The sequence below is a fragment of the Muntiacus reevesi genome, chromosome 1, assembly GCF_963930625.1.
Source record: "Muntiacus reevesi chromosome 1, mMunRee1.1, whole genome shotgun sequence".
In the NCBI taxonomy this organism is placed as follows: Eukaryota; Metazoa; Chordata; class Mammalia; order Artiodactyla; family Cervidae; genus Muntiacus; species Muntiacus reevesi.
In genome coordinates, this window is record NC_089249.1 from 11,472,076 (window position 1) to 11,487,072 (window position 14,997).

Sequence of the window (14,997 nt, forward strand, 5' to 3'; positions counted from 1 at the left end):
TGAAGAAGTCCATGGACAGAGGCTCCTGGTGGGCTCCTCTTTACAGTCACAAAGAGTCAGACACAACTGAATAAACCACAGACAATAACCTCAATAGATGCCTATTTGCTCAAATCTCAGGAATCAGAGAGCTTCCCAGGCCTCGTGTTTCCTGCCAGTTCCAACACGGTAAAGCTGGGTGATAATGGGATTGGCATAGTTGGCTGAGGGTTATTTGCTAAGAAAACTAGCCAGATTTTGAAAAGCAGAATCCTTAGAAAGGCAAAAGGTGGCAATTTTATTTATTTATTTATTTATTTGACTTTGCTGGATCTTAGTTGTGTCACATGGGATCAAGTTTCCTGACCAGGGATTGAACCTGGGCCCCTGCATTAGGAGGTCAGAGTCTGAGCCACTGAACCATCAGGGAGGTCCCCAAGGGGTGTTTTGGGGGTCAAAACTCTGGTCCTAATTGCTCTTTCAAGATGGAAGGTATGTTGACGATAAGAAGAATCTAAATGATGAAGTTGGGTGTGTGCCTGGGAGAAGTCAGCCAGCAAAAGGGTCACCAGCGGGAGACATAGTGTACCCTACGGGTAAGGCAAATGAAGAAAGCTGCCCTTGGAGTGCCAGGGGACGGTTCTTGATTTCTTGGCAGTGAGCAGAAGGGGCTTTTGTGTGGGTAGAGACAGCCTGCCAGTCAACTATATTTATAGAGCACCTGCTGTACGGAATTTGAAAAGGAGGAGGAGACAGGCCTTGTCCTCAAGAAGCTTGTGATCAAAGAAGTGCCCATGTACTGTGAACCCATTACCATTCACAGTCATATTTGGAATGGGAGAGGATTCAGTGATATTCATGGCACAGTCTGAGCCTCCTTATTCAAAGTGTGCATCATGGACCAGCAGCACTAGCATCATTGGGGAGCCTGTTAGACATGCAGAATCTGGAACCGCCCCTCCGCAGATCCCCAGAGTCAGAACCTGCACTTGACCAAACCCCAAGATGATTCGTGTGCACATAGCAGTGTCAGAAGCACCAGAAGGACTGTGAAAGTGCTGAGTCTCAAATATTTTGAGAGAGGAAAGCCTTCTGACTTGGTGACTAAACTGGTAGAAAAGGCACTTAATTACCTCTGAGATTCTTAAACATGGGCATCTCATCTCATCTAATGGATTTGGGGAATGTGCAAATTATTTCTGGAGGTGTAGGCAAAGCAGGGCATGACAAAGCCTGTCAGAGACAAGCATATGAGTAAGAGAGATACATGAAGAGTTTTTTTTGTTTGTTTGTTTTTTAAGGCAAAAACGGAGATGTCTTGAGGCCCCAAAATTACCCGTAGTGACTTATTTTCAGACGAAGTCATGTGTTACTTGGCTTTCACCATTCCTGGTTCCTCATCTCTTCAGGTTTAGAACAACTGGAATTCATTGTTTTAGATGCCTTGAAATCTATTGAGAGTTCATCTTTTTATGCTTTCCGTTCCACCAGGATTGATTTGACTGATCAGTTTACTTAATTGTGCAAACTCTGTAATGCATATGTGTGTGTATGTGTGTGTGTGTGTGTGTGTGTGTGTGTGTGTGTGTGTTGTGTGTTAAGTTGCTTCAGTTGCGCCTGACTCTTTGCAACCCCATGGACTGCAGTCCTCCAGGCTCCTCTGTCCATGGGATTCTCCAGGCAAGAATACTGGAGTGGATTGCCATTTCCTTTTCCAGGGGATCTTCCTGACCCAGGGATTGAACTTGAGTCTTTTACATCTCCTGCATTGGCAGGCAGGTTCTTTACCTCTAGTGCCACTTGTAGATCTCATCAAAATATTAATTATTACCATTTTACAGTAGAAGACTGAGGGGCCTCCCTGTGTCATTTAATTCTCAGATGCTTCCTCAGACACTGCTCCAATCCCAAACGTGGTCTAACGTGGTGTAGCCCATGTAATAAGGCGAATCTCAGGAGGTAGCATGTGAGGAAAGGCAGGAGCATCATTCTCCCAGGTGTGTCCTGATAAAATCATGATCATAATGTGAGAACCATGAAAAGAGAGAGAAAGTATCTATGATGTGTACTGCATTACCTGTCCCTGCACGACCCCCTTCATTCCTGCCAGCAACCCTTGAGATGAGTTCTGTTGTTATTGCCATTACTCAGATGAGGAAACTGAGGTGTATTCTACTCCCTGGGGCAACATCTAAATGAGGCGATGTGGCCTTGACCATCAGACCAATCAGTTCAGCAGGGGAGAACACAGTGAAATCTCTGAAAAGTCCATCAGCCCATTTCTGCCTCTACAAGAGTGACCGGCCAAGAAGGGCAGTTCAGTTCCACCCTGAAGAGGCCACGTACTATCTCAAGCAGACCTGGGTCAGAGCCTGTTTCCACCCTTCAGGGACTGTGGGACCCTGCAGGGCCTCAGTTCCCATCTGTAAAATGCCAATAATGATAATACTGACTGCAGTGTTGTAAGGATGGTAGGAAGTAATATACAGTAGGTCCTGCATGCAGTGAGTGGCCAATACATAGTTGTTATTTATTTATTCCTTCACTGGCTGTAAAAAAAATGGGGTTTCTATGATTTTAAGAAGGAACACTCTGACTCTGCCTACTCACCAGGCCGACTTGCGTTTTCCTACTTCTGTTTGCCAAAACTACCCTAAAAATGCACCAGCATTACTATCCTATAATGTTTCTATAGTTCTGAGTATCTGACATAGCTGACTGTTAGTGATGGATGAAATGTGGATTTGTTGGAAGTTGAACTAAGCCCTTTAAACTGTCATTTTGGTTTGATTTGGGGGCTGTTCCATAGAACGCTGGGGCTACAGACATCACAAAAATGAAGAATACACAGTCAGGACATTTTTACAGTTTCAGTGTCTAGAAACATTCTCTTTTGTTTATTTAATTAGAATTCACCCTTGGCCTTTTCCCACAGCTTTCCTTACAAAATGGGCCTTTGTTTACAAAGATGTTGAGAAAGCATGACCAATTTGATAGTTCACATAGTGACCGAAGAATCCCTTGTTAATTTTTTTTTAATCAATTCATTTAAAGTGGTTTTAGCAATAAGAAGAGGTACTAGGGAGATAGGAAAGGAATCAAAGGTCCCTGTTTTTGTTTAGTTGAGAGGGACAGGAAGCATCAATATATGGGACTTCCCTGGTGATCTAGTGATTAAAATATTGCACACCCAACGCCACGAGTGCAGGTTCAATCAGTGGTTGGGGAGCTAACGTCCTGCATGTTGCGGAGTGAGGCTAAAAACACCCCCAAAAAGCAAAAAAGAAACAAATAACAAAAAAGAAACATGAATATATGGAGGCAACTGGAAAATAATTTTTTTCCAGTTCATAAATATTTGTTTAGTTTTCCCTTAATTTCTCTCAATAGTGTTTTATAAAGTTCTGCATAAGAATTTTACACATTTTTAATTAGGTTTATTCCTATATATTTTACTTTGTGAACTTTATTCCATAGTAAAATAATGGTATTTTTTTTTTACATTATTTTCTATCTACCTCCAGCCTAGCAACCTTATTAAGGTAACATTATTTTAAAATATTTATTTATAGATTCAGTTGAATTTTTTTAATTCCATCTGAGAAATAATAAAATAATTTTTCCTCCATTGTAACCCTTCCACATATTTTTTTCATATCTTACTGCATGAGTTAGAAACCGTTAAATACTTAAGGAATAAAGAGTGTATTGTGAGGTGGTCCACAATGCCTCCAGAATAAAGAAGGGGAACAGAATGGTATCACCAGCTCTGAGAGTCTTTAAGACAAATGTCAAAAAAACAGACCAAGATTGCCAAAGAATAATAATGGTAATAGTTACTGCTGCAAATTCTAGGGCTCTATCTACACGCCAGGAACTGTGCTGTGCATTTTACATAGGATTAGCACCCTAAGAGCTCATTTATCTTTTTATCCCTATTTCATAGATGAGCATGCCAAGACTAACAGAGATTAAGGAATTGTCCTCGATTACACAACTCGTAAGATGTAAAGTCAGGGTTCGAACCTAGGTCTGTCTGACACAGTCACATGTGGAGAAAAAAACCAAAGGTCAGTTGCGGAGAAGATCATCACTCTTTTCCATGGCAGAAAGGTCAGAAGGTGAAAAAAGAAACCGGCTCTAGAGCAGAGGGGCCACCAGAGTGCAGTGAGAAGAGGGGGTGGTAGGAGGTGTCTGCCAGCAATGGCTTTGACCTTTAACCTGAGGAGTGTAGACCCAGCCTAGTAGGTAACAGGAGCCTTCACGAGCAGAGTAACAGGATGAAAGTCAGTGAGAGCAGAAGTAAACCTGCCGTCGTGGGGGAAGAGACTAGAAGGCAGGGAAACCTGTTTTTATCTCTTCGTGTATTTTTTAATCAGAGTATAATTGCTTTCCAATGTTGTGTTAGTTTCTGCCAAGCAGCGTGAATCAGCCATAGGAACACACATATCCCCTCCCTCGCGGAGAAGCTTGTCTTAGAGGGATCCAGGAAGAGGTCCATGGGCATTGGATGACAATGGCTCCGTCCAAAAGATAGAGTGTCAAAGACATTGGCTCCTCACTCTCGGTATTCTGATATCCATGTGCAGCCTCAGCTCACCCAAAGCTGAGAGGTCAATATTAGATTTCCATTGCCACAGTCAGAGCTCTGAAAATAAAATCCTTTGACGGAGGGTTTCATCTCCGGGTTGACACTGGCAGGAAAGATCCTTTCCATGACGTGGCAAAGAAACAAAGCGTTTCTGGTGTGCCATCTATGGGACGCTTATGCTTTCACCATATCGCCAAACCATATCACATCCTGCCACGTTAACTTCTGCCTGTCTGTACGGTGATTCGTCTTTTCTCCTTTCGTTATATTTCCCCAATAGTAAATTGTAATATACTTGCTTGTGATCATTTGGATGAAAATGCAGTAATTGTGCATTTTAAGCAGTAAGTTGGAATTTATACCCAGCACAAAACATTAGCGATGAAAAAAGCCGTTGCTGTCTCCTGGCAGCCCTGCATTCCTCCTCTCTTCATTTGCTGCTCTTGCAGTGCAGGCTCCTTCTTCTCCTGTCTCCTCCCAGCCTGCCTAGACTAAAACGGGGCACCTGACTTGCACGGTGATGATTCTCAGGCCAAACTGCTTGCTGTGAAGTATTGTCCTCTTAGCTTGGAAAGAGCCACTTATGGGGGAAAAAATGTGGAAAATCATAGATCTGGACAAAGCTAAAACTCCTGGGATCCCACAATATGCTTCTACTACAAAAACTTTTCTTTGCTGTTTATTTATCAAACAAAAAGTAATTTTTTAAAGAGATCACCTTCATTAACTCTCTCTTCCTGCCCTAAAGTAGGAGCAGCTGATTCAGATACCCGTCACTAATTCCCTGTTCTGGGCGTCCATGGGGATTCAGCAGGGGAAATCCTGTGCCCCTTGTTCATAGGATATGCCTTTAGCTACTTGGATACGTATTCTTCTATTTTACTGGCATATACTTGCTTTACAAAGCAGCTTTAGTTTCTGCCGTACAATGAAGTGAATCAGCTGTATGCATGCATAAACCCTCTCCTCTTGGATCTCCTTCCCAACACCCTGGGCATATATTCTTCAGTAGAAGTTTCTTTAACAGACTTCACTGCCAGATTGCTATAATCCTGGGCACCCAAAGCCAAGTATAAAACCTCAAAACCAGAGCCCCAAGAACTTTGGATACGTGTAGGCAAAATATCTCCAGGCACACAAACTTCCAAGAATGACTGTGACTCTGAGGGTGGCTGGTTCTCTTTCCCAGTGAACAGTGGTTTACTTCATGATAAGAGGTACTGCGGCAAAGCCAGAGGACTTGGTTCTCATCATTATTCAGAAAGAGATGCTGCTGCTGGTGATGCCGCAGGGCTCTTGCTCTCTGGGGAATGTGGGGTCTCATTTTCTGAGCACCTGGGGTTCTAAGGGACATGCTTGGTACTCAGCGTGTCTCATTTCAGCCTCACAGCAACCCTAAACGTATGAGCTAGGTGTCTGTCCATTTTTCCAGGGAAGGGAAACAGGCTCAGTGCCATAAAATGCTCTGCCTGCCGCCCAAGATTATAACTAAGTGGAAGGACTTCTGGATGCCCATTTCACCCACGCTCTGTCCATTACTACACACTGCCTCTCCTGGAAGTCTCCACATCTTCAAACCACATTTAGATCCTCACCTCATGCCGTACACCAAAAGAGAGTGTGCCTTGGGTTGAAGCATTTCTTTTCTTGTCAGTCTCGGGAAGATGGAGTTGAGCAGAGCCTGGAGCTGTGGAAAATAACTTTTCTCAGGATAAGAGAGACTGACACTTCCATTACTCTTTTCATTTGTAGAAAATGAAGTGCTGGCCCCAGCTCCAGCTCCACCCCCGGGAGGTGAGTAAAACATTACGGTCTTACATGTTTAGTCTGCAAACACAGAACATCCATCCCAGCGTGATTTGTCCTCCATGGAAGCTGTGAGTATTAAGCTAACTCCCAGCTGTCACGGGTTTGTAATCATAATGGTACCTTGTGTTTATATAACTTTCTTACGTTAATCTGGTTTGGATAGCACATCGTACACTTATAAAACCTAGGAAATTATGCCAAAGTTCTTATGCTCATGCTTTCTCATTGTGGAGGCTGAGTCTCCAAGGGGCTGAAGGATTCGCAGTATTTCTTCACACATAGCTACAGGTAAACAGAGCTAAAAGTCAACACCTATTTCTTCCTTAGTCCTGGAAGATGAGCAGCACTTTTCTTACTTGAACTGTGTCACCACCAAGAACTTCCAGAAACTCCCAGGGGAGTTTCCAGGAAGGTTTGGTGGCCTCGGAGGCTCAGCAGCAAAAACTTCTGCAGTCCTCAGTACTCTGCTATCCAGCAGACGGCAACAGAAGCAAGCACAGTCCCAGTGACTTTGGCAGGTAGAGGGGGTGTCTAGCAACACAAGTGAAGCCTGCTTTTTTTATCCAACACCTAAGGAAGAGAATGAGATTGGAAGAATGGCAAGTTCCACTGGAGTCTCCAGGACCATTTTTCTGCCTACTCAAATAGCCCCCACGGTGGAGGCAACCAGAATTACATGCATTTTCCTATGAAGATGGGCTTCCCTGGTGGCTCAGACAGTAAAGAATCTGCCTACAATATGGGAGGCCTGGGTTCAGTCCCCGGCTCGGGAAAATCCTCTGGGTCGAGAAAATCCACTGGAGTGGCTACCCACTCCAGTATTCTTGCCTGGGAAATCCCACGGACAGAGGAGCCTGGCGGGTCATAGTCCACAGGGTTGCAGAGTCGGACGTGACCGAGCAATAACACTTTCACTTTTCTTTACCCATCAAGGCACCAAAGTGCCCTCTCTAGGAAGATGAGAAACTGGAATCCATTCAATAATTATTCACAGGGTATTTTCCATGTGCCCTAGCCCTTCAGAAGGATAGAGAGCTTACTGATAGCTGTGTGCAAATATACTGTGTTTAGAGTGGAGGAACTCTTAGTAGTAAACAGTCCCCTGTATTCAGTTTGCTTACAGCCAATTAGATAATAAAATACGGCTCAGAGAACAATTAAATAAGATACACTGGTGGCTCAGTGGTAGAGAATTTGCCTGCCAATGCAGGAGATGCAGTTTCAATCCCTGGGTCAGAAAGATCCCCTGGAGAAGGAATTGGCAACCCACTCCAGTATTCTTGCCTGGAGAATCCCATGGAAAGAGAAGCCTGGCAGACTACAGTCCACGGGGTCACAAACAGTTGGACACGACTGAAGTGTCTTAGCATTCATGCAAAATAAATGAAACAGCCTCAGTGCCATTTAGTTCAAATGGGGGCAAGCTCAAGTTTGGTTTTCTTTCAAATCTATGACAGTCTTCTTAGGAACTTCTTTGGTATGTTTTCTCCTTGCACATACAGACTTTTTAAAATTTTGCCAGCGCTGAGGACACAGAACCTGCAGGCCAATACAGATACAACTTTTCTTTTCTCCAGATCAGCAGCTGTCGCTGGATCACTGTAAAGTTTCCCTTGCTATGCCACATTTCATGTTTATTATGCAATACTGACCCTCTGTTCCTAAAACAAGTCTTCTCCCAAACTCTGGTAAAATTATCCGTATTAGTTCATTCAGATTCAGATGTCTATTCATCAATCAAAAAAAAAAAAAGAGAGAGTGAGAGAAAATTCATGGTTGAAACAATTCTTTTCTTGCATAAACCATAAGTCAGACACCATTTGGAGGTATCTAAACAATTGATGATACAATTTTAATTAGAGATGCAAGCCAGAAGTTCTCAACTGATAAAATCTGCTCTTGTGTTGCATTTTTTTTGCTACACAAATTAACCAAGAAGGTTCAAAGAAGGTTCTTCAAAAAGTCTATCCTTTTTTGGGGTCTAAAATGAAGTGATCAACATTTTATACTCATTCCATACCAGCATGTTATAACGTGGTCTCAGCATAGCTAAGCTATTTTAAGGAAATCTGTATTGCATGTTTCTATGTGTACTTTTCTTCAACATGATCAGATTTATTAACTGTTTTTATTAAAAGTTTAATGTGACTCTACATTATCATTCTTCAATTCATAATAATTCACATATAGTGTAATAAAGGAGTATGCAGCATCATTTCTGCTCTGTTCTGTTGTCATTAATTTCTTGATTTCCCCCTTCACCTCATTGCTCATCACACAATTGAATGCTTTATTTAAGATACTTTATAAAATGTGCTTGTACTTTCCACAGAACCAAATAAAGAGAAGGAGGCTGGAACTGCACCAGCAAAAGGTGAGTTGAAGAGAGGAAGAGTGAGAATGAATTCAACAAAGTTAGAAGCAGAAAGAGCTTGATCATCATCGCCAAGGAAGCCCCATAGAATGTGTCCTTATTAGTTAACTATGATTCCAGATGTCTATTCATCAATTTTTAAAGAGGGAAAGAGAGAATTTATCATTGAAACAATTCTTCTCTTACATATACCACAAGTCAGTCACTGTCTGCAGAATTCTAAACTCATATGATTCTAAATGGAGAGACACAAACCAGAGGGTCTCAACTGATACAATTTTATTTCTTGCTCTTGTATTTATTGCCACTCAACTCAACTGAGAAGATTAATATGGACACCCAAATATTTTCTTTGAAACCACTGTACAGTTGCAGATTTTATCCCCGATTTTTTAATATTATCTATAGGTCTGAACTATTGGACTTCAATCTTTCTTAAAATGTCTGTCTGTTGTTGGAGTCTAAAATGAAGTGATCCGTACATTATGCAATTTCCACACCAGTATGTTGTAATATGGTCTCAGCATAGCTAAACTATTTTGGCAAAATCTATTTTGCATGATTTTATGTACACTCCCCCCCTCCAGGTGATCAGATTTATTAGCTGCTTTAATTATGTTTAATGTGACTTTCTATTATAATTTACCAAATTGTAATTCATGTATAGCATAATAAAGGAGTGCATAGCATCATTCATGCTCCATTCTGTTGTCCTTAATTCTTCTCTCCCCACCTCCACCTCGTGAAACGAAATGCTTTCTTTAAGATACTTTATAAAATGTGCTTGTACTTTCTACACAGAACCAAACAAAGAGAAGGAGGCTGGACCTGCACCAGCAAAAGGTGAGTTGGGGAAGGAGAATGAGGCTGAATTCAACAAAGTTAGAAGCAGAAAGAGCTTGGTCATGGTTACCAGGGGGCCCCATAGAATGTGTCCTTATTAGTTTGCTATGATTCAGATGTCTATTCCTCAATTTTTAAAGAGAGAGAGAGAGAATTCATGGTTGAAACAATTCTTTTCTTACATACACCACAACAGACACTGCAGGATTCTAGACTCCTATGATTCTAAATGGAGAAATACAAACCAGAGGGTCTCAACTGATACAATCTGATGTTCTTGCTCTTGCATTGTATTTATTGCCACTCAGCTCAACCGAGAAGATTAATACAGGCACCCAAATATTCTCTTTGAAACCACTGTACAATTGCAGATTTTACCCCTGACTTTTTAATATTATCTGGAAGTGCAAACTATTGGACTTCAAGCTTTCTTTAAAAGTCTGTCTCTTGTTGGAGTCTAAAATGAAGTGATCAAACTTTATATTATTTTCAAGCCAGTATGTTATAATATGATCCCAGCATAGTTAAGCTATTTTAGCAAAATCTGTTTTGCATGGTTTTATGTATACTTTTCCCCCAAGATGATCAGGTTTATTAGCTGCTTTAATTAAGTTCATATGTGATTCAATAATTTCCCAATTTGCAATTCACATATAGCATATTAAAGGAGTGCATAGCATCATTCATGCTCCATTCTGTTATCATTAATTCTTCTCTCCCCACCTCCACCTTGTGAAACGAAATGCTTTCTTTAAGATACTTTATAAAATGTGCTTGTACTTTCCACACAGAACCAAACAAAGAGAAGGAGGCTGGACCTGCACCAGCAAAAGGTGAGTTGGGGGATGAGAATGAGGCTGAATTCAACAAAGTTAGAAGCAAAAAGAACTTGGTCATGGTTACCAGGGGGCCCCATAGAATGTGTCCTTATTAGTTTGCTATGATTCAGATGTCTATTCCTCAATTTTTAAAGAGAGAGAATTCATGGTTGAAACAATTCTTTTCTTACATACACCTCAAGTCAGACACTGCAGGATTCTAGACTCCTATGATTCTAAGTGGAGAGATACAAACCAGAGGGTCTCAACTGAAACAATCTGATGTTCTTGCTCTTGCATTGTATTTATTGCCACTCAGCTCAACCAAGAAGATTAATACAGGCACCCAAATATTCTCTTTGAAACCACTGTACAATTGCAGATTTTATCCCTGACTTTTTAATATTATCTGAGGTCCAAACTATTGGACTTCAAATTTTCTTAAAAAGCCTGTCTCTAGTTGGAGTCTAAAATGAAGTGATCAAACTTTATACTGTTATCAAACCAGTATGTTATAATATGGTCCCAGCATAGCTAAGCTATTTTAGCAAAATCTGTTTTGCATGATTTTGTGAACAGTTCTTCCCCAAGATGATGAGATTTATTAGCTGCTTTCACTAAGTTTATATGTGATTCTGTAATTCCCCAATTTGCAATTCATGTACAGCATATTAAAGGAGTGGATAGCATCATTCATGCTCCATTCTGTTGTCCTTAATTCTTCTCTCCCCGCCTCCACCCCGTTGCTTATCACACAATGAAATACTCTCTTTAACGTATTTTTTAAAGTGTGTTTGTACTTTCCACACAGAACCAAATAAAGAAAAGGAGGCCGGAACTTCACCAGGAAAAGGTGAGTTAGAGGGAGGGAGAGTGAAGCTGAATTCAACAAAGCTAGAACCAGAAGGAGCTCAGCAAGGATTACCATGGAGGCCCCAAAGAACTTCTCTGCAGTCTGTTTCATCAGTGTGGTTTAGAGTTCTTCCTTTGCATCTTATCTGCACAACCTAATCAACATTAACGACAGATGGTGCCTTGAGCAGTTTTCATCACATTTTCAAAAGAAAAGCAGCAATGATACAATCACAAGCACTTGCTGGGATGCCAGCAAATTTATTAGTAGTTTCCAAGTTCCCATGTGCATGTGAAGGAAAAGAGATGTCTGGTTTTCTTGGGATTACGCTAATTTGGAAAGCTTTCTTGATTACCCAGATTTTTTTTTAATTGAATGTTTTCATGTTAGTGTGTAAACTGTTATAGGTTTCACTGGTAATTTTGAAAACTAGCATCCCATTTTGTAACACTTTGTATTCATGTAGATTTATAGAATGGGTCATATAGAGGGATAATACAAGTTTAAGCAAGCATCATGTTACTTCCTATTGAATTGGAAGCATTTATTTCTGTACTATTATTCTAGTCTCACTTTATATCAGGGTAGTCTAGTTTTAGAAAATGAATAATCTTTATCATATACTTTTTCATGGATCTATGAAATACTAATTCCTTTGTTTCCCCATGGAGGAAGTCATTGTCATTCTTGACCATTTGTTTCAAGTCAAGGAGCATTAGTCTCCTATAAAAGAAAGTTTCCACTAAGGTAGATGACAATTTTGCTTTGTACATCTGTATCATCATTTAAAAATTTTATTTGGTATTTGTGCAATGAAAAAGATAGTTTAAATTCTGGAATAATCCATTATCTTTTTTTTTTTTTTTTTTTTCTGGAAACCCCTTCTGTTTGTTCTTACTATGTTAAATTTCATTAACTAATTCCTATGATATTATTATCTTCTATACATTAGTAAAATACTTTTTTTTTCTTTCTTTCAGTAAATTGGATCACTTTTCTTCAGCTAACTTATTATTATCTCCTATACATTAGTAAAATACTTTTTTTTTCTTTCTTTCAGTAAATTGGATCACTTTTCTTCAGCTAACTTGAATTTACAGCTCTCATAAATGAATACCTAATGTTAGTACACTCACTTTGTCCTTGACCTTCAGTGGCTTCCATGGATAGTAACATGAATGCTAATCCCGGCCACATGGACCAGTCTGAAAGTTATTTGCTTATGGAATGCAGAAAGTGCAAACTCCTAGAACACCTTCCACGAGATGAGTTCAAGGAGGTTTGGACATCCTGGCTGAAGTTATTGTAATATTATTCTTTGCAAGGCTGATAGTGTACACCTGTTTCCAGATTTGGAAAGGTGCTTGGACCAGGCTGTAAGGCTTAACCAACAGAGCAGATGATGTAATCCCAGAAGGCAAACAGTCAAAGTTTTAACAAAGCCTGTGCCTGACCCTTAATCTGAAAAGCCATATTATATTTGTATGTTTAGATGAGAAAATGCCTACCTTTAAGTTAAAATCAACCAACCAACCAGTCTACCAATCCAAAAAGCTCTTTATGCAGAACATAATATGATGAAAGAGCAAGGTCATATGACCAAGAAGGGCATTTTGAAATTGGTAACATTTTCTTTTTCTGACATTTGCAGAAGTTAAACAAGGTCATGGCTACATGCAGTCACATGCTCAGGAACATAAACTGCCCTGTATGTGTTTGCTGTACATGCCTAGAAAGCAAATCAATTTAGGATAGAAAGTGACATCCCTAAATAAAGAAGGTAGGTGGTGGAAGTTACTTCTAAATATTCAGTCCCCTTCAATTATTACTTACTTTCATCAAAGACAGGGAAATTTCAAAGAAAATGCTCAAGTGAAAAGTAGACACAATAATCATTGCTACATATATAGCCCTGGTTGAGAAAGAATTCTTGCATGAGCATAAGCAAGACTGACAGGTGCAAAAGACCTGCCTTCCAGTTTACACTAGAATTGCTGTCCTTCACCCTCCCCCAACCCTCAGTCCATCTAATTGTTTTTAATCATTCAAGGCAGGTGCTACTTTTTCCCATGACCATCCTAACTAACTTTCACTTCCTCTTCTTTCTCCTGATTTTTCTTGGATTGTGTGTGTCACTAAATCACCCTTGTCTCCACTTAATCTTGTATTAATTGTTCACTCCTTTTCCTAACAGGCTGTAAGCTTTGTGATGGTCACGCACCAAGTTTTAACACCTCTTTGGACCTCTCATCTCATTTCTTCCAACATCTGGCAGAGAGCTGCATATGGCGATCTCCTAATAAATACCTGTAGATTGAATGATCAGTTGCATTTCCGTGCTGACTTAGCTGCTGACTGTACAGACAATGGTAATCTAGATAGATTTTTATTTCCATTTGCTGGGCAGGAGGACGAACACCCATCCCACGCATGCTCTTAGTAAGGTTTGGCATGGGATGCCCGTGCTGTGTATTTTGTGTGCTAATCCTAAGATCACACGGATGACATAAGATCAGCCCATTTAACATTGGAAATGGTCACAGCTGGATTAGAACATTTCTTGCACTTTAGTGTACTATCTAATTAGTTGAAGTATATTCAGTTAATAGCTCCAAGATGCTCGCTATTAAGAACATTCATTAGATTGATTGTAGTTCCATCAGGACAAAGATAGAACAAAAAGCCATCAATCTCCCTTTATACCACATACATGACATACATTCTGGGCTTAACCTGACCTTCATTAATAGAGCCATAGAGGGCACATCATTAATCATGGCTCTCTCTGATGATATTAATCCAAATTAATTTTTTTCATTTATTTTTATTAGTTGGAGGCTAACTACTTTACAATATTGTAGTGGTTTTTGTCATACATTGACATGAATCAGCCATGGATTTACAATCCAAATTAATTTTAAAAAAGAGAACAACATCCATAGCAAAGCCATCTTAATGTCTTTTCCAGATTGATTGCCTCATTCTGTGACAACCTGGCAATGTTCTGAGTTTTTTTTTTTTTGTAGTTGCAGAATGTTGTTTGGTTCTGATATCAGTCTTACCAGTAGTGTTTGTGATTAGATGCGCCAGCTTTTCACATCTACTGAGTCTCTGGTAAACAGCTGATTTCTCAGGAAGTGGTTTATTGGTTTGTTTATATTTGCTTGCTTGCCCCTGAACTTTCCTATCTAGGTATCCTGTTCCCTAATACTGCTCACTGTCTTGGAATTGAAACGATCAAGATGACAATAAAGGAATGGGTTTAACCAAACAGCAACATTGGAATTTAGATATCCCTTTCGGAGTGATCCTACTGGAAGATAATGTCCTTGAAAAAATAATGCTGCTGTGGCTTAGAATTCTTCCAAAATAATCACAGGTAGCAAATCAGTGGAAAGCTAAGTATAGTATCTATATCCTCAGTGGGGCCAGAGATCTGCCTTCTATTCCAATATTCATTTATTCATCTCAAGTATCCACTGAGTATTGGCTATGTGCCAGGGGCAGGTCTGGGAATTGGGTCTTGCTCTCCTAGAGCCAATTTTAGGGAGCTTTAGAGGGAAGAATGGGCTTCCTTGGTGGCTCAGATGGTAAACAATCTGCCCTGCAATGTGGGAGACCCAGGTTTGATCCCTGAGCAGAGAAGATCCTGGGGAGAAGGGAATGGCTACCCCCTCCAGTATTCTTGCCTGGAGAATTCCATGGACAGAGGGGCCTGGTGGGCTACATG

The 14,997-nt window shown here is 40.4% G+C and overlaps 1 protein-coding gene across 13 annotated transcripts in view; it reads left to right on the forward strand.

Annotated features, from left to right (window-relative positions):
• MYBPC1 (myosin binding protein C1) overlaps positions 1-14,997 on the forward strand; it is a 95,433-nt gene that overhangs the window by 12,564 nt on the left and 67,872 nt on the right. For 9 of the 13 annotated variants that reach the window (XM_065937653.1, XM_065937663.1, XM_065937731.1 and 6 more), the window contains exons 2-6: positions 6,323-6,364; positions 8,712-8,753; positions 9,555-9,596; positions 10,388-10,429; positions 11,226-11,267. In XM_065937653.1, the coding sequence (XP_065793725.1) occupies positions 6,323-6,364; positions 8,712-8,753; positions 9,555-9,596; positions 10,388-10,429; positions 11,226-11,267 (210 nt within the window). The remainder of the gene's footprint in view (positions 1-6,322; positions 6,365-8,711; positions 8,754-9,554; positions 9,597-10,387; positions 10,430-11,225; positions 11,268-14,997) is intronic. The other 4 variants (XM_065937682.1, XM_065937750.1, XM_065937689.1 and 1 more) reach the window with 3 other exon arrangements.